The 21,746-nt window shown below is 36.0% G+C and overlaps 1 protein-coding gene across 1 annotated transcript in view; it reads right to left on the bottom strand.

Moving 5' to 3' along the window:
- The window catches only part of Cfap54 (cilia and flagella associated protein 54), a 263,007-nt gene that overhangs the window by 161,239 nt on the left and 80,022 nt on the right, over positions 1–21,746 (bottom strand). The window contains exons 26-31 of the mRNA XM_042693361.1: positions 19,832–19,987; positions 17,990–18,112; positions 11,308–11,442; positions 9,361–9,475; positions 7,458–7,547; positions 6,659–6,785 (exon numbers count right to left, since the gene is read on the bottom strand). Coding sequence (XP_042549295.1) covers positions 6,659–6,785; positions 7,458–7,547; positions 9,361–9,475; positions 11,308–11,442; positions 17,990–18,112; positions 19,832–19,987 — 746 coding nt within the window. The remainder of the gene's footprint in view (positions 1–6,658; positions 6,786–7,457; positions 7,548–9,360; positions 9,476–11,307; positions 11,443–17,989; positions 18,113–19,831; positions 19,988–21,746) is intronic.

Below are 21,746 nucleotides of genomic sequence, written 5' to 3'. Positions count from 1 at the left end.
GAATTTTTGGATTGCCTCTTCTATTTCCTTGAAGAATGAGGGTGGAATTTTGATAGGTATTGCGTTGAATTTGTAGATAGCCTTGGGAAGTATTGCCATTTTCACGATGTTAATCTTTCCAATCCAGGAGCATGGGAGGCTTTGCCATTTTTTTAGTTCAGTGTTGATTTCCTTTTTCAAGATTTTTAAAGTTTTCATCATAGAGGTCCTTTACTTCTTTAGTTAAGTTAATTCCTAGGTATTTTATTTTTTGTGGGGCTATTACAAATGGAGTTGCTTTCCTAATTTCAGCCACACTTTTCTCATTGTTGGCATACAGAAAAGCCATTGATTTTGGGGGGTTAATTTTATAACCTGCTACTTTGCCAAAGTTTTGAATCAGCTTGAGTAATTTGGGAGTGGAGTCTATGGGATTCTTTAAATACAAGATCATGTCATCTGCAAAGAGAGAGAGTTTTATTTCTTCTTTCCCTATTTGGATCCCCTTTCTGTCTGCATCTTGTCTTATTGCTGTAGCTAGGCATTCTAATACTACATTGAAGAGAAGTGGAGAGAGTGGGCATCCTTGTCTTGTTCCTGAGTTAAGAGGAAATGGCTTTAGTTTTTCACCACTGAGTATAATGCTGGCTGTAGGTTTGTCATATACAGCCTTTATTGTATTGAGGAATGTTCCATGGATTCCTAATTTTTCCAAAACCTTCATCATGAAGGGGTGTTGGATCTTGTCGAATGCTTTTTCTGCATCTATTGAGATAACCATGTGGTTCTTATTCTTGCTCCTGTTGATGTGATGAATAATATTAATTGATTTGCGTATATTGAACCAGCTTTGCATCCCTGAAATGAATCCTGTTTGATCGTGGTGTATCATTTTTTGGATGAATTGTTGAAGTCGGTTGGCCAAAATTTTGTTGAGAAGTTTTGCATCAATATTCATCAAAGAAATGGGTCTATAGTTCTCTTTCTTTGATGAGTCCCTGCCTGGTTTTGGGATGAGGGTTATGATGGCTTCATAGAATGTGTTCGGTAGTGAGCTTTCTCTTTCAATTTCATTGAAGAGTTGGAGGAGTATTGGTGTGAGCTGTGCTTTGAAGGCCTTGTAAAATTCCGCTGTAAAACCATCTGGTCCTGGACTTTTCTTAGCTGGGAGGTCTCTTATTGCTGTTTCTATTTCAGTGCTTGATATGGGCCTGTTAAGATAGTTTAACTCATATTGGTTTAGTTTTGGCATGTCAATATTTGCTAGGAAAAGGTCCATTTCTGTCAAGTTCTCAAACTTATTAGCATAGAGTTTTGAGAAGTATTCCCTTATAATGTTCTGAATCTTGGTTGTTTCCGTGGTGATGTTTCCATTCTCATCTCTGAGTTTATTAATTTGGGTGTGTTCTCTTCTTTTTCTGATAAGATTTGTTAAGGGTCTGTCAATTTTGTTAAGTTTTTCGAAGAACTAACTCTTGAGAGTCTCTGTCGCTTAATTGAAGAGTTAAGTCTGTTAAATTTGAGAGTTAGGACTGAGGGATATTTGGGAGTTCCTGCCATTTTATCCACCTTCTTGGGGGCTGCAAAAACTGGGTTCTTCGTATGGTTCTTGGATTCTCAGTTTGGGTGCAGTTTCTTGGCCTTTCTTGTGGTTTTCTATGTGTAGGACATCTTTAAGAATCTTTTGTAGGGCTGGTTTGGTGGAGATGTATTGTTTCAATTTTTCTTTGCTATGGAAGGTTTTTATTTGGCCTTCAGTTATGAAGGAGAGTTTAGCTGGGTACAGTATTCTTGGTTGATAGTTGTTTGTTTTTAGGGCATAGCATACATCATTCCAGGCTCTTCTTGCTTTGATTGTCTCTGCTGAGAAATCTGAGGTGATTCTAATTGGTTTCCCTTTATAGGTGATTACCCTTTTCTCCTTGACAGCTTTATGGATCTTTTCCTTGGTGTGAGTTGATCCTGTGTGGATTATAATGTGACGGTGGGATGTCCTATTCTGGTCTGGTCTATTTGGGGTTCTAAAAGCTTCTTGTATCTGAATAGGCCTATCTTTTTGTATGTTTGGGAAGTTCTCTGCTAGGATCCTGTTAAACAAATTTCCTAGACCATTAACTTCTGTTTCTAGGTGTTCCTCTACACCCATCATCCTTAGATTAGGCCTTCTGATGGTGTCTTCCAGGTGTTGGATAGATCTATCATATTTCTTGGACTTGTCTTGGATGGTTGTATGTTCTTTCTCTATAATATCTAGGCTGTCTTCAATCCCTGAGATTCGATCTTCTGCATGGTCTAACCTGCTGTCAAGACTCTCTACTTTGTTTTTTATCTCTTTTCCTTCTAATTGGTCAGCTTTGATGGCTTCAAGTTCTTTGTTGAAGCTCTGTTTTAGGTCTTGTATGAATTTCTTTACTTCCTTAATTTGGTGTTCAGTGTTTGTTCTCAAATCACTTAGTTGATTGGTTATGGGTTCTCTGGACTCCCATTCCTTCTGTTGGGTTCCATTCAGCATTCCCTTTGTGGTCTCCCTGACTTCCTTCAGCTCTTTGTTAATGGATTCCATGAATGCCTTTAGTGATCTTTGTGTATTCTCTACCTGATCTCTCAATTCCTGTATTACTCTTTGATTAGCTTCCTCCAGTTCGTGGGATTCCTGTAGTTCTCTTTCCTCCCGTTCATGGGATTCCTGCAGTTCTCTTTGAGTGTTCTCAGCCTGCTCACGCCATTCCTCCCTTTCTCTTTGAGTAATCTCAAGTTGTTCCTGCAAATCCTGTATCAGTTTTTGAGTAGCTTCCTCACGCTTATGATATTCCTGTATAAGCTTTTGGGATGCCTCCTCTCTCTCCCTTTCACGCTCATACAGAGTCCTTTGTAAGTTGTCAAACTTCTCATTTATCATGTTTGCCAGCAGTGTTTGTAGAGCTATTTGGGAACTCTCCTCTGCATTATTCATTATCTGTTCTGACCCCTGATTATCAAGATTGGGAATTGAGATATCCGGATTTGCCATTTTTCTTGTGTTTTTCCGGCTTACTCTGCCCATTTGAGATGAAAATAGCACCAGTTTTGTGCTAGAACACTATCTTAAGGCAACCATCAATCAAAGTTTGCATTTGTACAGTCAATAGTCTACAGATACAATCTAGTTCAACAGATACATCTATTCAACATCAAACAACTATATGTTAATGGGCTTCGAACCGCAGAGAAGAATTTGGAAAACCAGAAATTATTAGGGTTAGGGAGAAATGTGGGTAAAAAATAGGAATAGATTGGTGTGGGGAGGCACAGGGAGAGTTAACTATGTCCTAATCCCAATGCAGGAAATAGGTTGGGTAGGATGCAAGTAGAGAGAGAGAGAAAAAGAAGAAAGGGAAAGGGAAATGAAAAGAGACCAGAAAAAAATAGAAACGTAAAAATTAATATTATTATGGAGATTAAAAGATCATCTATTTAGAGAGGAATGTGAGTATATTAAGAGAAGGGAAGGGACATAGAGGAGAAGTGAAAAACTTAAAAAAATGCTTAAAATATTATATAGGTATAAAGAGGTAGTACTGCTATTAAGGAATTTAAGTCTCAGAGGTTTTGAATTGAGTAATAAATTTGTGGATTAAGTGTGTACACAATGGGGGATAGGGTCTACTAGTTAACTACGGGTTTATCTGAGGATGTGCAGGACAAGAGTTAAGTCACATAAAGAAGATCAAAAGAGAGGAAAAGGTGGAAAGGATAAGAACGGGAGAAAAAAAGATCAGAAGTTCAGTAGAGCTAGACAAAAATCAAAAAGATAGTTAAGAAAGAAAGAAAAAGAGAAAGAAGACAAGAAAAGAAAGGAAAACGCACATTCACATATTCCTAAAATAAAAATTATAAGAGGAAAAAAAAGTTACTGGAAAACAATTATTTTTTCAAAAAAGGCAAAAATTAAAGATTAATAAAATTTTTAGAAAAGGAAAAAAAAAATTATATATATAAGGTACCAAAAGAAAAAAGAAAAAAAAAAGAAGAAGAAGAAAAAAAAAAGTTCTTTGATTTTTTTTTTTTGGGAGGGGTGGGAAGAATCCTGTATCTCCCTTTTGTCTGTAACCAGCCTCTTGTTGGAGTCTCTGGTCAGCTTGAGGTCCTGTGGCTTGATTGGTTTCTTAAGTCAGTTTGTTCGAACAGGCAGAAAAATGCTCTGCTTTACCCAAGATTTTGAGATCCCCCTCCCAGATTAGTTTAATGGGAGGGTGATCTGCTTTGAGAATCACAAAAGAGGGGGATGCAGTGGTGAGGCTAGGTTCTGGGAAGAGTTGAGGCCTTTCAACAATCAGTAGCTTTTCCCTGGGGCTATTTTCTGAAAAAACTCACACAGCCCAGCCTGGAGCCATTCTCAGGGTTTCTGTTTTTCAATTGATTGTGGAGGCTGCTAGAGGGAGGGGTAGCCTCTGGCTCTGGTTACCCAGTGAGGAAAGCCACTCCAATGGCTGGCGCCTGAGCTGGGTGACTTTTCCCTGGATGGAGCTGAGTCTGGCAGGTCACTTCCCCATTAAGTTCTTGTGACCTGCTAAATGACTCGTTTTATTCCAAGGCCTGAGTTGGAGCTGGCAGCTCCTCTGAGCTTTGTTGGTATCCAAGATGGAGATCACCGGTGCTGGGGGCGGAGGGGTGGCCTTCCCTCCTCTGCTCCCTGAGAAGGAGTGAGGACGTCGGGCTTCTACTCATGTTGAGTAGAATCCGCTCGCCTGCTGCGTCTGGCTCCTTCGTCTCCGACTCTCTGTGTGAGCCTCCGAGCTTTGTCGGTATCCAAGATGGAGATCACCGGTGCTGCGGGGGGGAGGGGTGGCCTTCCCTCCTCTGCTCCCTGAGAAGGAGTGAGGAGGTTGGGCTTCTACTCAAGCCGAGTCTTGGATCCTGGGTCGTCTCTGGTCTGCAAACTGCAGGATGAAGATGTCCGCTCCTTGTCGGTTCTTGCTGGTGTTGAGTAGAATCCGCTCGCCCGCTGCGTCTGGCTCCTTCATCTCGGACTCTCTGTGTGAGCGCTCAGGTATGGCCGCGGCTGCGGTCTCCGCCACGACCCTGCCGCCGCGGCGGCGGCTGCTGGCAAGCGCTCACATGTGTCTTCTTGCCTTGGCTTTCCCTCTCTTGTCTAACTCTCTGTCCTGTGATGGCACACTTGGTGTGATTCTCTGGCTTAGGACTGTTCACTGGAACTCTAAAACTGCTTTCTATATGAGAGCTTGTTCATATTCCAGCTTCTCCTCCGCCATCTTTCCAGAACCTCCCGCGCCCCCCCCCCACCCCCCCCCCCACCCACCCCCCAGCACTTTTTTTTTCCAGTCCTGGAGCTTGAACTCAGGGCCTGGGCTTTGTCTCTGGGCCTCTCTCATGTTCAAGGCTAGTGAGCCACAGCACAACTTCTGGCTTTTTCTGTTTATGTGGTACTAAGGAATTGAACCCAAGGCTTCATGCATGCAAGCACTCTACTACTAAGCCACATTTCCAACCCATAAGAGTACTTTACACTAGGTTTAGTCCTTTGAACATATTCATGTTATTCCCTTCCTATTTTTCCTTATTGCTAAGTGACATCTTAAACTTTCTGTACATTTAGATTTGACTAAATTTTTAACTAAATAAAATGCTTTAATTGTGATCAATTCTCTGATTTTCATTGCATGCTGCATTTAGCAAAAGCTATTCCTTCCTTTACTTTTTGAAAATATGAGCTCATCTATCCCAAACTTTTTCTCTAATGTATAAAGTACTTATTTTAAAGAAATGTTTCTCTACTCCTTTGCTACCATTTTTTAAAATCTCATGTTACTGATATTTACTTTTATTAAAATGGGATGGATAGATTTATGTCCTATGGTGTCAAAAAGCCCACTTATCAGTTATTGCAGGGTAAGCTGAATTCATTTAGGTTCCCTCATAGTTGGCATGAGACATGATCATTTTCCCTGGGAGCAGAGAATTATTCAGGTAGAAAATAAGAAGGTCCACCTGTACAGGTGGACCCGTTGCAACAATGAGAAGTACAAGTTGTTATGTCGAAAACGAACTTTACAACTTTGGGGGGCGGGGGGTGGGGAGGATTGCGTGGGGAGGCGGAGGGAGGATGGGAAGGGATGGGAAGGGGAAACAAAGGAGGAGGCTACAATGCTTGATAAGAAATGTACTCATTATCTTGCCCATGTAATTGTAACCCCTCTGTACAGTATTTTCACAATAAAAAATAAATAAAAATTTAAAAAAACAATAACAACAACAAAAAAAGAAAATAAGAGGGATAGCTTTAAGGCTGACTACTTCTATCTCAGAGACGTCTCATTCATATATACAAATGGAAATGATATGAAATGGTTCCTGCTCATTAAGACAGGAGAATTAGAAACCCGTGATACATAACCAATATTGGACTTTAAATATTGTGTATGAAGGGGCCAAAGGCCACACATCTATCCATCCTGGCCCAATAGAAAAGACCTAATCTATTTCCTGTTGGAAATCTGAACAAGCTCTAGCCTTATTTCTTCATTCAGTTACATAAATATTTTTACATTTACTTGCTGACACGAACATAAATCTTCACTATCTCCCAGGTGACAACGACATAACCCACCCCACTTCTTTTTCATCCAGCTCTGTGACTTAAGGTTGTAAACTTAAGTTATAAAACTGATATTACAAGTACCTTCTCAAGAAGTCATGAACAGGACTAGTTATCTCCACCAAAATGTGAAATTTTTCATCATTCAGACACTTAAGCATAACCTGTGTAAAGAATTCCAGGAATCTAGGTCTTTGCTTAAATTTCATAACTGTAAAAACAATTAAGTTTAGATACAGTTACCAATATAGTAATTATGGGTGCTGAAGCATTACTAGTACTAATAATAATTTGTTCCAAGTAGAGGGTTCATTAACTTGTCTTTTTGATTTCTTACTTTAAAAAAATATGAGTTTGATATGAACTATTATTTTTTCTAATACCAAATAATACTTTACAGTCTATATTTCTCCCACGTCTCAAAAAGTCTCAATGCTGAGAAAGCTTGCATTCAAGTTGATTTTACTGTATGAATCACTAGCAAAGGGGCAAAGGTTAGTAATTGTCATAAGTAGTTATTTCTTGTCTTATTGTACATAGTTAAGGTCATAACTATACATAGTTTATATAGATAATATTTCATTCTGGGTTGCTGTCTCTTCATAGTTGAACTTAAAAAATCACTAATGCACTTTTCAATGCCCTCAATTTTATAAGCTTTCTTAATTTTATATGCACTACCAAAAGAAGTCACCATGATGCTTCTTTCTTTCCAGTACATATTTAGGTGTGTTTCACTACTTTGCATTTAAAATTCTGCAGTATTCTGAATGGGTAAGAACCAAAAATATTCTGCTGAGAGCAGGTGAAATCTTTATAGACTCCACACCATAACCGTTCCTCAGTAGTAAGCAAACAGCACGTGCACATTCAGATCACCTACCTTCCTTCACAGAATTTCTCACAGCCCAATTTAAAACCACAGGATAAAGAAAGATAGGGTCCTCTGTTCCTGAGAGTTCATACGAAGTATCTAAGTTTAAAAGAAAATCAGTAAGTTTCAGGTTTTGTTCTGAACAACCAAGAATAAAAACTCTTTGGAACTCTGAAATGTACAAGACTATCATTAATTTTTGAAGTTTACAAAGAATACTGTAACCTCAATTGTTTCCTTTCATTATTTTCTTCTAAAATTTAAGGGACTCACCACCAAAACTATAAATTATATTAAATTTTTCCTAGTATAATTATTATCTTTCAAAGTCAGTAAAGTAGAGCAGAACCACTAGCACCAGACTGGCTGGGTTCAAATACTAACCCTGATACTCTTTAATTTTTACCTAGTAACTCTGTATCTCAGTGTTCTTACCTTTAAAAATGAGGATATGATCATTTTTTATTTGGTTGTTATATATTAGTTATATAACTCTCAATGTGCATCAAATACTTAAAATAGTGTCTGACACATGGAAAACACTGCCTAAAATATGATTTTTATTATTTTTATTTGTTACTGGTTGACTAGTAATATTAAATTGCACTTCTTAGTAAAATGTTTTATTGCTATTGTAAAAGTGAACAAATCACATCTATAGAACATTTTATATATAATAGATTATGTTTTTATATGTAGCAAGAAAATTACACTTTTCCAAAAACTAGGTTTACTAATTTTAGGAATGAGAGAACATTGATTTCAATTAGTAAATTTTCCTCAGAATCAGAGTGGAAGTTGAAAGAATGTAAACAGTAAAACCACCAAACAATCAAATTTTATGAGGCATACAGTAAGAAAGTTTACATGGGGCCATAGAATTATATAAATTCAGTAGTTCCTAAAAGACCAGAGGGCCAAGTGAAAGAAATGTAGATACTGCTCTCTTGTTCTTTTAGAAGATTTTTAATATACTTTTTAAAAAAAGTGACAACAGTAATCATCATCAGAGATTAAGTCAGTTTTACAGACAGCTTTCTCCAAAATGCCCAACACTGCATTAATAGATTATTAGTTCATTATAAAATTACTACAATAGAATTCCTAAAATGTAACGTGTACATTCATATATTGGAGATTGAACTTGGGGCATTGTGCTCTCGCTTGGCTTTTTGCTCAAGACTGGTTCTCTGCCACTTGAGCCACAACTGTAATTACAGCTTTTTGCTGGTTAGAGATAAGAGCCTCACAGACTTTTCTGCTTGGGCTGGTTTTTGAACCCTGATTCTCAGATCTCAGCCTCCTGAGTAGCTAAACGCTTGGCTTTTTCACCATACTTTCTACTTATTAAGCCATGGTTCAAAACTCTTACATATGAACACTCCTCACACCAGCCCTTGTTTGTTGCATTCCTGCCTTGAGAACAGTGATTTACAGTTTTAGGTCATCTTTCTCCCATCCCACCACCAATACATTTGGCAATATTTGCTTCCCAGTTATTTCTCATGACTGAGGGAAGATGTGCTATATTTCTATATGCAAAGTTCAAGTGTGCTTCCCAATATCTTATAGTGCCCAATATAGTCCTTCCACCATAAAGAACCTTATGACCTCAAAATAGCAATAGAATCAAGGTTAAGAAAATCTGCTTTAGTATTAGAAGACCTAGTATTAAGTTCAAGCTAGTAATATAATCCTCAGTAAACCGTTTATCTTTCCAAGACACATTCATAAGAAGCAATTAGCAATCCCTTATTAACAAGGCATTATTAGGATTAATGACATAACATAAAAAGCACCATGTACGCCTTAAAGGGTTTCCCAAACATGAATCTTGTCTTAGTACTTTTAAAAAAATATATTCTTATTTTCTGAAACATAATGATAAAGAGTGTATACAGAAAAAAATTACATTGTTTTGTCATTTTGAGTAGGTATGTCTCCAATGTGGCCAGCTGCTCATTTATTTTTTCAGGGAACAGTACCTGCTGAGGCTTCTTAGGTTTTAAAGGTTTCTTCAAAGAATTCTAAAAAAAAAAAATTGGTTAAATGTCAGAATGCATTTTAACATGTTATAATAAATAGCTTTCTTTAAATTGCATTTTAATTTTTTCATATTTGGCAGATAAAACTATGATTGGTTGGGCTGGGAAGGTGGCTCAGTGGTAGAGCGCTTGCTTTGCATACATGAGGCCCTGGGTTTGATTCCTCAGCACCACATAAGCAAAAAGAAAAAAGCCAGAAGTGGCGCTGTGGCTCAAGTGGTAGAGCACTAGCCTTGAGCTGAAGAGCTGAGGGACAGCGCCCAGGCCCAGAGTTCAGGCCCCATGACTGGACCCAAAAAATAAAATAAAAAATAATAAAAAATAAAACTATGATTGGTGTGCTAAAACAATAACAATTAGTTAGTCTCAATAACATTATATTCTAACCAAAAGCCAGACCAAGTCTATTCAAGAATAACCCAAATGCTTTTTCTTTTCCTTTCCCTTCCTTCCAGTATTTTCCATCCCTTTAATGAGCCCCATCCCTTTAGCAAGCCACATCTCTTCTCATGAAGGTTATATATCCAATGTCTCCAAAAGAAAATCTCTGGAGTCCACTCAAGAATGTATTCTTTTATCCTTTTCTTTCCTAAACCTTTTCCAGAATGAATTTCTTTACAACTAAGGTAATTACCTTTGCGCTTTGCCTTTCAGTAACTAGTAAATTAAGAAATGGCCTGTCTGTGTTCAAGCTCTTCATATGTATGCTCTGTCTGAACCAGAGAACTAACCTCTCAATGTCTACTGTTACCAAAACAAAACAAAATATGCCAAGCCTAAAAGGACCTTGGCAGGCTCTAAGAATTTCTGACTTGAACAAATGAGCAGTTCCTACAACCTTGGTCAGAGAAAAGTATCTCAACCTTCTGTTGAACCAGAAGCTCCAAGGAGAATAGTGTGAGGTCCTGTCCCATATTAACATAATCCTCAGTCAAGGCCTAGGTGGCATAAGGGACCATAAGGCACCGAGAGTAAACATTTCATCAAAAGAAAAAACTCAAATTGACTCCAACTTGTTTTGCCCCTCTAGACAAAACTTCCCCTCCAGTAACAAAAAGTCATGTAGTGATGCAGTTGTGATTTATGAAGCCTTTGGGGTCAAGACAAATGCCTACATGGGAAAAGTAATGCAAACAAATGCTTATTTGCATTTTATCTCAGCACATACTAGAGACAGAAATGAAGTTAATCTAAGCGAAACCAGTGTTGGAGGCAGAGTCTCTACCCACATCCAAACCAACAAAGGGCCTCCTTCGATCATTCCTGGTATGTTTCTCAGAGACCCAATAAACTAAGTAACATTTCCAAACTTGATCTCAAAAATATTTAATCCACACAGTTTCAAAGGAAGGTAATAAAGCATAAGCTCTTATAAGACCCATGCTTAGGAGACAGATATTAAAAATTAGTCTCATAAAGAAGAAAACTTGGGTATCACAATGCATTTCAGAAATCTACTTTGAACGTGAAATAAATAACTCTGGCATGTATTTACAATAAAAATCTTAGATTCAAAAGGGACTTCAGAGGGCTTTTAGCCAATGTCTGAGTATAGAGAGCTCTCTACCAACTCCTGAGAGATGGTCGGTACTAGGACTACAAACTTCCAGTATGTGGATGAGCTTTTCACACAACCCTGCTCCTCCTCTCCCCCCAAAATTAAAAAAACTAAATAAACTCTTAACTCTATTACTTTTCTTCTATGTAAATATGACAAACTAGTAATAGACCCATTTTCTAATATGTTTGATGCTAATAAATGAACCCTAAAAAAAAACAAGTAAATGTATGAGTAAATATGAGAAACAGAAAACAATTACCTCCTCTATTACTTCTTCTGGCTCAGTAATACCAAATAGAGATTTGCAGCTTGATGTGGTGTCCAACATTCTTTTTCCATAATTTATCATCATTATTGCCAGGTCATATTCCTTCCATGAACGTAGAATCTAATTAAAATATGTATTGATTATCTCTGTTAGTTACTTTGGTCTATTCTCAAGTATCATGCATCATAAAGTCAGAGTCCCATAAATGTTTTAAGTTTAAGAACTTCTCTGCTTTTATTAAGCCAACTGAGGCTTATTTCTCTAGAATTAAACAATATATGATTCTATTTTAAATAAAGGGCTGACAAACGATTCTTCAATAATAAATTCCCCTGGGAATTTATACCCTGGGAGTATGGCTCAATTGGTATATCTGTCTATCAAGTACAAGGCCCAAAGTTCAAACCCCAGTTCTACCCAGTAAGTTTCCCTTTCCTTGGACCATATAGACATATGCTTTTAGTACAGTATATGACTATTAAGAAACTATTTTCATTTTAAAAGTCTACTTTAAAATAGTCATTAATAAAGGTCACAAACCCATAGCCTCTTATTTTGAGTTAATTTTTTGTGGAAAACTATTCAAGGACTGACCTCATGATGCCTTAGGGGGAGTTTATGTTGATCAAAGATTTGCATGGTAATCTCTAGAGACCTGGTCAAGAGGTAGGCTATATTTGGCAGATTCTCTTGAGTACATTATGGAAAAGCATAAGCTTTAATAATAGAATTGTGCAGCATAATAATCTGCCACTCCTTATTGGTATTTTCAAGCTTTCTCTAGTCTGGTATAATAATCTATCAATTTCCTTTAATCCTAGAGAACATTGAAAGGAAGTAAATTACATTCACTACCTTCCCTATATGGCAACTAAGAGTATAATTAAGTGTATATGAATTTGTTGGGTAGAGTTACTTTCTGTTAAATTGAGTGAGTTAGTATTTTAAATACATTTTACTTCCTGTGCATGGAAGAAACATATGAAGAAGCTGAAAAATAGCAACTTTCTAGATCTGTAAAACTGATCTACTGTGAAGAAATAGGAATGTTTTATATATACATATGTGTATGTATATATAATCTTTAAGTAGATGTACAAAGGAATCGGCATTCAACAAAGCAGTTTATGAATACAGTATCTTGATCAATGTTACCCTCTTTCAAAACTCTCACTCATCTCTCCCAACCCACCCCCTTCTCTCTTTTCTTAATTTTATAGGATATACTGAATTTGTTACTGTATTCTTCCTCTCTATTCTTCATCTATTCCCCTCCCCTTCACCTCACACCTCACCTCTTCCAAGTAGTCATTCCTCTCTAAGAAATTACACTGTTTGACTTCTCCCATCCAAAGTATTTATATATTTATAAGCTTCCACATATGAGTGTAAACATGCAACCTTTGTCTCTCTGTGCCTGACTTTATTTAACATAATTTTTCCAAGTCTTTCCATAAGAAATGGAACTGTTTCTGTGGAGTCAGTACAATGTGCTAAAATAAAAGCTAATGTTGATGGTAGAACAGAATGTGGGAAGGAAAATGGTGAAATAAAATTTGAAAAGGTAGATAAGGCTATGCTGTACTGGACCTTGAATGCTTACACAATAGTCCATTCTCGTTATAAAATGTATATGAGGCAACTTTTGAACTAGAAATCAGAAACAAGCTAATGTGTACTTTCTACTCTACTATATTTTGCTTTCTGAAATATTTAGGTCCTAAGCTTATCCAGAACTGTACAATTTCCCCACATGTTTAAATATAGTAATAGAAAAATAGTAAAAATAGTAAATTATTTTCTAATCAAGAAGAAAACAGAGAAATAATTCCATGTAATATACCTAATGTTGAACACAAATAAAGGATATGACAGATGTTTAACATAGCAGCTTTAAAACAATGCAAAAATAATGAAGCATTTAAGATGGCAAGTCACAGAAGTGGTACTTTATTTGGAATTCTAGTGACTTTGGGCAGGGGTGGGGGGCAGCAAGGTAAACATGTTGCTTAAAAAGGTTGAGCTATCTGAAAAGACTACTGATTTTTTAACAAAACAGTAAAAAGAAATATACTTTTTGACAAATTAAGCTTTACACATTCTAAGAAGAAGTCTAGTATTGTTTATATCAAATAAAAGCTGAAATCTGGGACTAGTCCAGGATTCTGTGTTTGTCAGTCAGGCCAAGTGAAACTTCTAAAATTGCAATGCTCAACATCACTTGGGAACATATCCAGCTCAGGTATCAAAATCCTGACATTAATATATTCTTTTAAAAACATGGTCAAAACATTTCTGGCACAACTTGGATTTCAATAACTCCTTAAGGTAGAAAAGAAGCAGGTGGGTTCATCAGGTAGTGCACAGATTCGGCCCCAAAATTACTGTTTGCTCAGAAGGAAATTGTGTCCAGAACTGAGGGAGGCAGCTGTCACTAGGACTCACTGCTGACGGAATACTATTTATTCTAAGCAGAACTCTCTCTCTCTCTCTCTCTCTCTCTCTCTCTCTCTCTCTCTCTCTCTCTCTCTCTCTCTCTCTCTCTCTCTCCCCCCCCTCTCTCCCTCTCTCTCTCCCTCTCCCTCTCTCTTTTTTTCTCTCTCTCATCTTCCACAGTGTTTGTCAAAGCCCTTCATTTCTTCTCAAATATCTGAAACCCACCTTTATTTTCCATCTTCACTATTAGCAAATGATCTGATTTCCTCTTTCTATTAAAGAAAAAGCAGGGGAAGTAGTCATCTGTCTACTAGCCTATCTGCACACTTGGCCTGTACTTATACTATCTTCCCTGCAATCTGCTGTCTAAACTAATGTCTCTCACCTATGTGGGAATCCCACTGCTTCTGCATTCTGGGAACTTGCTTCAGTCATCCTTCTTCTCCTACAACCTTACCATTTCCCCAGTTGAGGATCCTCTCATCAATATTCAAATATTTTAGAGGGCCTGGCTAAGCAGAATTGAGCTTTGGGAGTTGAGTTGATTTGGTTTGTCTGTTTATCACCATGTGACAGTAACAGAAATGATAAAAACCAGAATAGTCACAAGGTTAACGGGGTGGGCTCAAAAAGGATGGAAAAGATTGGGATCAAGCAGACTTTCTAGTTCTTTCTGCCTTGTGTTTGGAAAAAGATTGGCCTCTTGAACCAAGTAAAACAATGAAATTCTTATATATATATCACTATAGTATAATATATATTCTCTATCATTTTATAATTACTAGATTCTCAAATGTTTGACACTGCTACAGTTACAAATAAGGTAAATTTTCCTTTATTTTATTGTCATAAAATTATTTCATATCTTCATCACATGACAGAATCTTTGAAGATACTGAATGTCCCTATTAGGAGTTAGCATCTCTTTCCTGTGCTTGAATTTTAAGAAAATAGCTTCAGAAATTTGCCATTTAGTATGATATTTGCTGTAAAGTTTGGGTAAATGTCTTTATCATTATTCAACTTCTTCTTTCCATTCCTAACTTATTAGAAATTTTATTAGGAAAGGTTGCTAAGTGTTATCAAATGTCTTCATTGCATTTTTGTTATAATCTTATTGTTCTATTTTAATCTACTGTTATAAAAATCCAAGATTTGTTTTAATTTAGACATGATTTTTCTCTTTCATTTTTTTGTTCTTAGTGCTAGGAATCAAACATAAGGCAGGCTTATTTTTTAATCCTTGGGACAATAAGCCTGTCCTCAGACTAGCAAGTGGCATCATGCCATCCAGGAGCATGGAAGATTGGTCTCAAAGATTCAAAGGGCACTGATGAATATTTGGGTCCCTGTGCTCTGCTTCCTCTGGAGTGAAAAGTGCCATTTTTCTTTTGAATTTCTGCTTGTCTAATACCTTTGTCTATCTATCTATTTTCCAACCATTCTTCATCCCTGTTTTAAAGTATGATTCTTGAAATAGTATGTTAGGACCCACCATTTTAGCTTACACTCACCCTTTAGTGATTGATATACTTAATTCTATAACTTATACCTCAAATAGTATTCCTTTTTCTTTCTTCTTTTGTTGAATTAGCTATTTTTTATCCTTGCTCTTTTCTTGATTCTGCTTTCTCATTCTTTCCAGTTCATTTTTAATATCTGCCCATTTAGAAACCTACTATGCTTTAAAGTTTTACCCAAGTTTTACTCGTTCTTAAGCCATCTTTAAATATGTGTGTGTACTCTATCAAAAATAACCATTTTATACTATATGCATTTTGTGGGAAAATAAAATTTCATTCAATTGTGACCCAAAAAATGTACCTGCTCATATCTCCCCATACCTCAAGCAGAATGGAAACTTTAGTTCAAAGTTACTAAGTTTTCCTTTCAAGGATAACATCTCTATCAAGGATCTCTACTTAGTATTTTTATTACAATGTCCCAGTCACATCATTATTATGTACCTAATTTTAATAATACCTATACTGTAAGATTCATTGCACCCATTATTCCTTTCCATTTTGTCTTTGCCTATCTTGGGATTTCTGTTCTGAATCAATTGTCATTTGATAAGTATTTCCTCAAGTATTTTCCTCAGATAAGTATAGGGGCAGAATACTTCTCAAATACTTGCACTTATGAAAATGTTTATTTTCCCCTGACAAATGATATCTTTCATGGTTATTAGTTTTTGGATGTTATGCTTTGCTTGAAGATTTTACAAATTTTGTTTCAGTGTTTTAACTTCTAATGATGCTGATAAAGTTTGAAACAAATAGATTCTCTTTCTATTGCAAATAACTTGATCTTTGGGTTTCACAACTTTAAAGTTTGTTCTGATTCTTTAACTTTAGGAATGATGTCAACATCCCTCTTAATATTTTTACATTAATCCAGCCTGGGACTCAGGGAACCTATCTCTTTTCATTCGTTTCTTTCTCTGCCCTTTTGGTTTTTGTTATTTTCATGTCATGACTACTGGATCTACCATTTGAATTTATTGTTTCTATATAATCCTCTACATTAAAAGTGTTTAGGGTGGTAATAGCTTGGGCTTTTGTTTCTCTGGTTTTGGTTTTTGTGCTGTTCTTTTACAGCACAGTTTTGAACTCTGGCCCTGATTTTTGCTTGTTATTTTGGATATAAGGCCTCCCTTCCTTCTTGGGTACAATCTTTCTGTTAGTATTCCCATTGTAGGTACAATAATAGGCATGTGTCGCTGCATCCACTTCTCCATTAAGACAAGTTTCTCAAACTTTTCTGCCAGGATAGTATCAAATCAAGTTCCTCTCAGTCTCAGCCTCCCAAGTAGCTAGAATTATAGGCATGAGTCACAAGTGCCCAAATATAAGAAAGTTCTTAAGTTTTCACATTTGGTTCAAGAAATACTATAACCATGATCTTCATCAAATCAGTTTGGTTACAGGTTTTTTGTTGTCATTGGTTAGTTGGTTGGTTGGTTGATTGGTAAGTTTAAGGTCATCTGATTACTTTTCCTTAAAAGTTTAATTATCTCCCTCCTGCCCCCTATCATGGCCCAAGTCATCTCTGGTCCTTTCCAACTTGGTAAGGAGAAAATACTACAATTATTTTTGGTATTTGGCTTGCTCTTTCTTCAGATAGATGACTGGTTTGGTTTGGTTTGGTTTGGTTTTGCTGCTACTAGGGCTTGAATATAGAGTGTCACACTCACTCTGTTTTCCTGCTCAAGGCTGTTGCTATGTGACTTGAACCACACCTCTAGCCCTGCTTTTTGCTAGCCATTTTGAAGATGGAACCTTGTAAATGTTTCTGCCCCAGCTGGCTTCAAACTTTGACCCTCTGGATCTCAGCCTCCTGAGTAACAAGGATTACAAGCATTAGTCACCAGTACCTGGCCAGATACATGACTCTTTGTCCAAATTTACCTCTACAGTTTGTCCTCAGTTGAGTTCAAGGTTCTGCTCATCAATCTCAAAATTACCCTAGCCTCTACTTAGTCTGTCTTTTTCTTCAGGTCTAATGCTATTTTTTAAAATTCTGAATTTATAATATAGTTATATCTGTCATTAAGGATTAAGCTTTTTATTACAACCATGCTTCTTTGTCTCTGGAGGTCTTATAAGCACCACACTACACTTGATACCTGGGTTTGGGTCTACAAGCAGGTTTTTCTGAGATATGCAAATTGCCTGTAGCCATGTACATGCCACTAGTAATTTAGGGTTTTGAAACACACCTTCTATGTGACTTTATAATTTTCAGAAAATATACAAATGCTATTTCAGTAACATCAAATTTTGTTTGTGAAGCACCACAATTTTATCAAAAAATTCAACAACAGATTACAATCTCAAAACTTTATATTTCACATTTGCTTTTTAGATTGAAAAATGTTTGGGGATGGTATTTTTAATTATCTTAATTACCATGATTTTTTTTGTTGGTTGTACAACTTTAACTCTGGGCGTGGCGCTGTCCCTGCACTTTTCAGCTCAAGGTAAGTGCTCTACCACTTTAGCCACAGAACCACTTCTGGTTTTCTAGATGTTTATTGGAGAGAGTCTCACGGACTTTCCTGCCTACGCTGGCTTTGAACTGTAATCCTCAGATCTCAGCTTCCTGAGTAGCTAGGATTACAGGTGTGAGCCAATGGCACCCTGCCCTAATTATCATGACTAAAAGTAGTTTTTCTAAATCATGACTATTTATAAATTTTATGGCATCAGACAAAGAAAGAGACAAATACCTTTGTCATGTAGAAGATACAACAAGCTATCATGTGCTGTACACTCTCATAACTTAAAACCTGTTTCTTTGCGAAGAGAATACTTGGCAGTCCTTGCAAAACCACTATACACTTTATTAAAATCTAAAAAAGTAGAAGCACAATAATTTTTGTGTTAATATATCATCCTCATTACATTGTATCCAAATCATGTGAACATTAAGCTATAAAATGTTATTGCTGTCAATAATCATTGATAAATTGCTTATGATATACTGAAGAATATAGATAATATATTCAATTACCAAATGAATCATAGGAAATGAAAGAAATATGAAAAATAATGAGGAATATGGAATATATACATATATATAATGCTGCCACCAATAGCACTACAGTAAATACCCTTAATACAACATCTGTGAGATGATGCCCCACTAAGGACAGTGTAGCATCTTCCTCCAGGTCACAGATACCCTCTAACTCATGTACTATTATGTAATACAGTGTCCCTAGTGGGTAGAAAATATGGGTAGGACACATCTAAAACTCAGGGGTAAAGAAGAGATAGCATTTTGCCAACCAGTAATTTTATGCTATGTAATAAATAACCTGTGGTGGAATTGCTCTATCATACAAATGTATTTTTAATTTTATTAAGATTTCATTACATGAGATAAGTTAATCATAGAGGGGTTATTGTATCAGGAATACTTGTTTTTTATTTGTTTAAAATTAGTTTTGATTCAATTAAAATTAAAGTTACTTTATCAAAATCTAAGCATCTTTCCATGTTTCTCAACTACTTGGATTTGCTTGTGTAAAATGCTTATTCATATCATGTGTCAATTGTCCTATTAGGTTATTGTCTATTTGCAAGACTCTCTATTAGATACATATATACATATACATAGATATATAGATATATACATATAGACAGACAGACAGATAGATAGATAGATAGATACCTCTACAGATGTGGGAATAATTTTTCTAATTCCGTAAGTATTCTATCATTCTCTTACTGTCCCTTTTTTCAAAGGAAGATGTCCTATTGTTTCTAGAAGTTCTGTCTTAGATTTTTTGCAAACTCTAGACTACACATATCATTTTCTAGGATTTTTCCCTAAATATTTGGCTTTCTTTTACATTTAAGTCTTAAATATACCTAGACACATTTATAGGGTAGACATAAAAGTCAAAGTCCACTTTCTTTCAGAAGAATTCAGGTGTTTCTTCTCCTCCCATTGAATGGGAATGCCAACTCAACCAACCAACTTAGAAAAAGATTTTAAGACTTAGAAAAACTGTAGCTTTGCCAACAACTTTGATTCAGCCTGAGATCCAAACCAGAAGACCTAACTAACCTGTGTGGATTCTTTTGACCTTGGGACTTATGAAGAAGTAAGTGGGTGTCCTTTTAAGATGTAGGTGATGGTGATTTGATTAACAGTGTTTAAGAAGCATATATAACTAATACAATTCCTCCCACCAAATCTCATCAACTTTTTCCATAAATTCCATCACCAAGTATATTTTCTTAGGTAATTCACTACATTTTCTCTTTATAATGGATTTAATAATGGGTGCAACAGTATATACAACTGTATCTAAAATTACAAGAGCATAATAATGAAATAACTCTTAGAACTAAGAAATTACTATTGCCAGTATTTAACAGTGGGCAGTAATCAAGCTTCTGTTCAGACATACAATTAATTAAATGCTTTTCAGTTAACTCTTAAAATTTCATTTTTTTACCCATCTATATTTTGTAAGAGATACACTATTTTGCTTTTTTCAGAATGAATCTGTATATTTTAAAAAAAATTGCTTTAAGTAGAGTCATGGGAATACCTTTACCTGTATAACGGGTACCAAAACAATATTGTGATATATTATAGGAGCAAGGAGGCCATAACACTGAGTCACAGCTTGAAGGGCATAATTGGAATCATTAAGAAAGTTGCTAAGTTCCAATGCTACTAATATTCTCTCACATTCCATCAGTCTAGCAATCTGCAAAGAAATAGCCTTGTAATTCAAACTGAACACAAAGTGATTAACTTAACATGTTTCTAAGGAGAATAAAGGATAGAAAATGTGATATTTGTGGCTTAATTACACGAATGTTGACATGAAGAAAATGCAAATTTGGAAACAACTTTCTCTAGTAATACATTTATATAATGCAATCTCAGAATTAACTTCAGAATATTAAAAAAAAAACCCACAAGTACTACTAATCACCTAAAAAGAACGTGTGTGTGCTTGTGTGTGTGTGTGTGTGTGTGTGTGTGTGTGTGTGTGTGTGTGTGTCCTTAAGCCTTTTTTTCTTGCTGAAGGCTAGTACTCAACCACTTTAGCCACTGCTCCTCCTCCTCCTACTCCTCTTCCTCCTAATTCTCCCTCTCCCTCACCCCCTACCACTCCCCCTCCCCCTCCTCCACCTCATCCTCCTCGTTCTTGGTAGTTAACTGGAGACAAGAGTCTCAAAGGCTTATCTGCTGGGGGTGGCTTTGGTGATTTTCAGTCTCAGCCTCCAGAGTAACTAGGAATATATGCGTGAGCCAACAGCACCATGTGAGAGTCTTTTATTGTCAAATTAAATATTGGCTTTTTTAATTTAAAAAATCTAGCTTTAAACAATAAGTAAAATATAACATTTCTGTTACAGATTCCAATTTTCCTTTTGTTCTGTCAGAAATGGTAAATTTTCAGTAAACTCTTCTGTTATATATCTCCTGCTTATACATTTAGTATTTAAATAAATAAGATGGTATAATCTCAATGTTACGTTTTGATATTAAATGTAACTCAAAATGAACAAAATTCATTCATTCTCCTTTCCCCTCTCTAGGGAAACAATCATCATTTTTCTATACATACAAAATTCTATGAAAGGGAAACTGTGAGTTGCATAGTGATTCTTATACAATTACTTTTTACTAGAATGGTAGTTTAGCATTCCGAATTCACTGAAGTACTTGAAAAATGTTACTTCGAGACCGGATATAATCAAAAAAGTAGCTAAATTCAATGTGGTAGGGACAAGTGGATGATTGTGAGTACTTGGGCTCTACAGCATAGTAATCTTTTCTTGAGCTAATATTTTTTCCACTTTCATTCTCCCAGAAATTGCCTCTATCTCACATAACAACTTACTGTTTAATTAATTATAAGTAAATGGATTTTTTTTAAAAAAGGAAAAATAGCTAAAACATCTGAATCTAAAGTGAATAAGAAGAAAGGGAAAGAATAGAAAACAAAGCATCAAGCTAGAATTTTTAAAATGTAGGATAATTATGTTGATGTGTGGCTTGTATCCAAGAGACACAGGAAGTGTAAAGAGAATCAAGGTCCAGGCTAGCCTGGGCATAAACAAAAGACTCTACTTGAAAATCATTAAAGCAAAAAGGGACAGGAATATGGCTCAAGTGATTGAATGTCTGCTTAGTAAGTAGCATATCAAGATTCAAACATTCTAATACCGCTAAAAAAGTGAAAATATTAAAAGGATTACAGATACATACAAGCATTGTTTATAACTGCTTTGAGACTCTATCAATAGGAAATAGGTTAAACATCTTCCTCAATACAGGAATACAGTAAGTTACTTTAAAAGAACATGGAACATAGATGCGTGCCAGCATGAAAAAAAACATCCAAGATAGAAAGAGTTTAAAAAGCAATTTACAATTCAATTTCTTGAAAAAATAATAGCAATAGATTTGTCTATGTATATATTTTTTAAAAATTAGACAAATCATGAAACCCT

This window comes from Dipodomys spectabilis, unplaced genomic scaffold (assembly GCF_019054845.1).
Source record: "Dipodomys spectabilis isolate Male_0828 unplaced genomic scaffold, ASM1905484v1 ptg000163l, whole genome shotgun sequence".
NCBI lineage: Eukaryota > Metazoa > Chordata > Mammalia > Rodentia > Heteromyidae > Dipodomys > Dipodomys spectabilis.
Note: the sequence above shows the minus strand (reverse complement) of the source record. Positions and strands in the feature narration are given on the sequence as shown.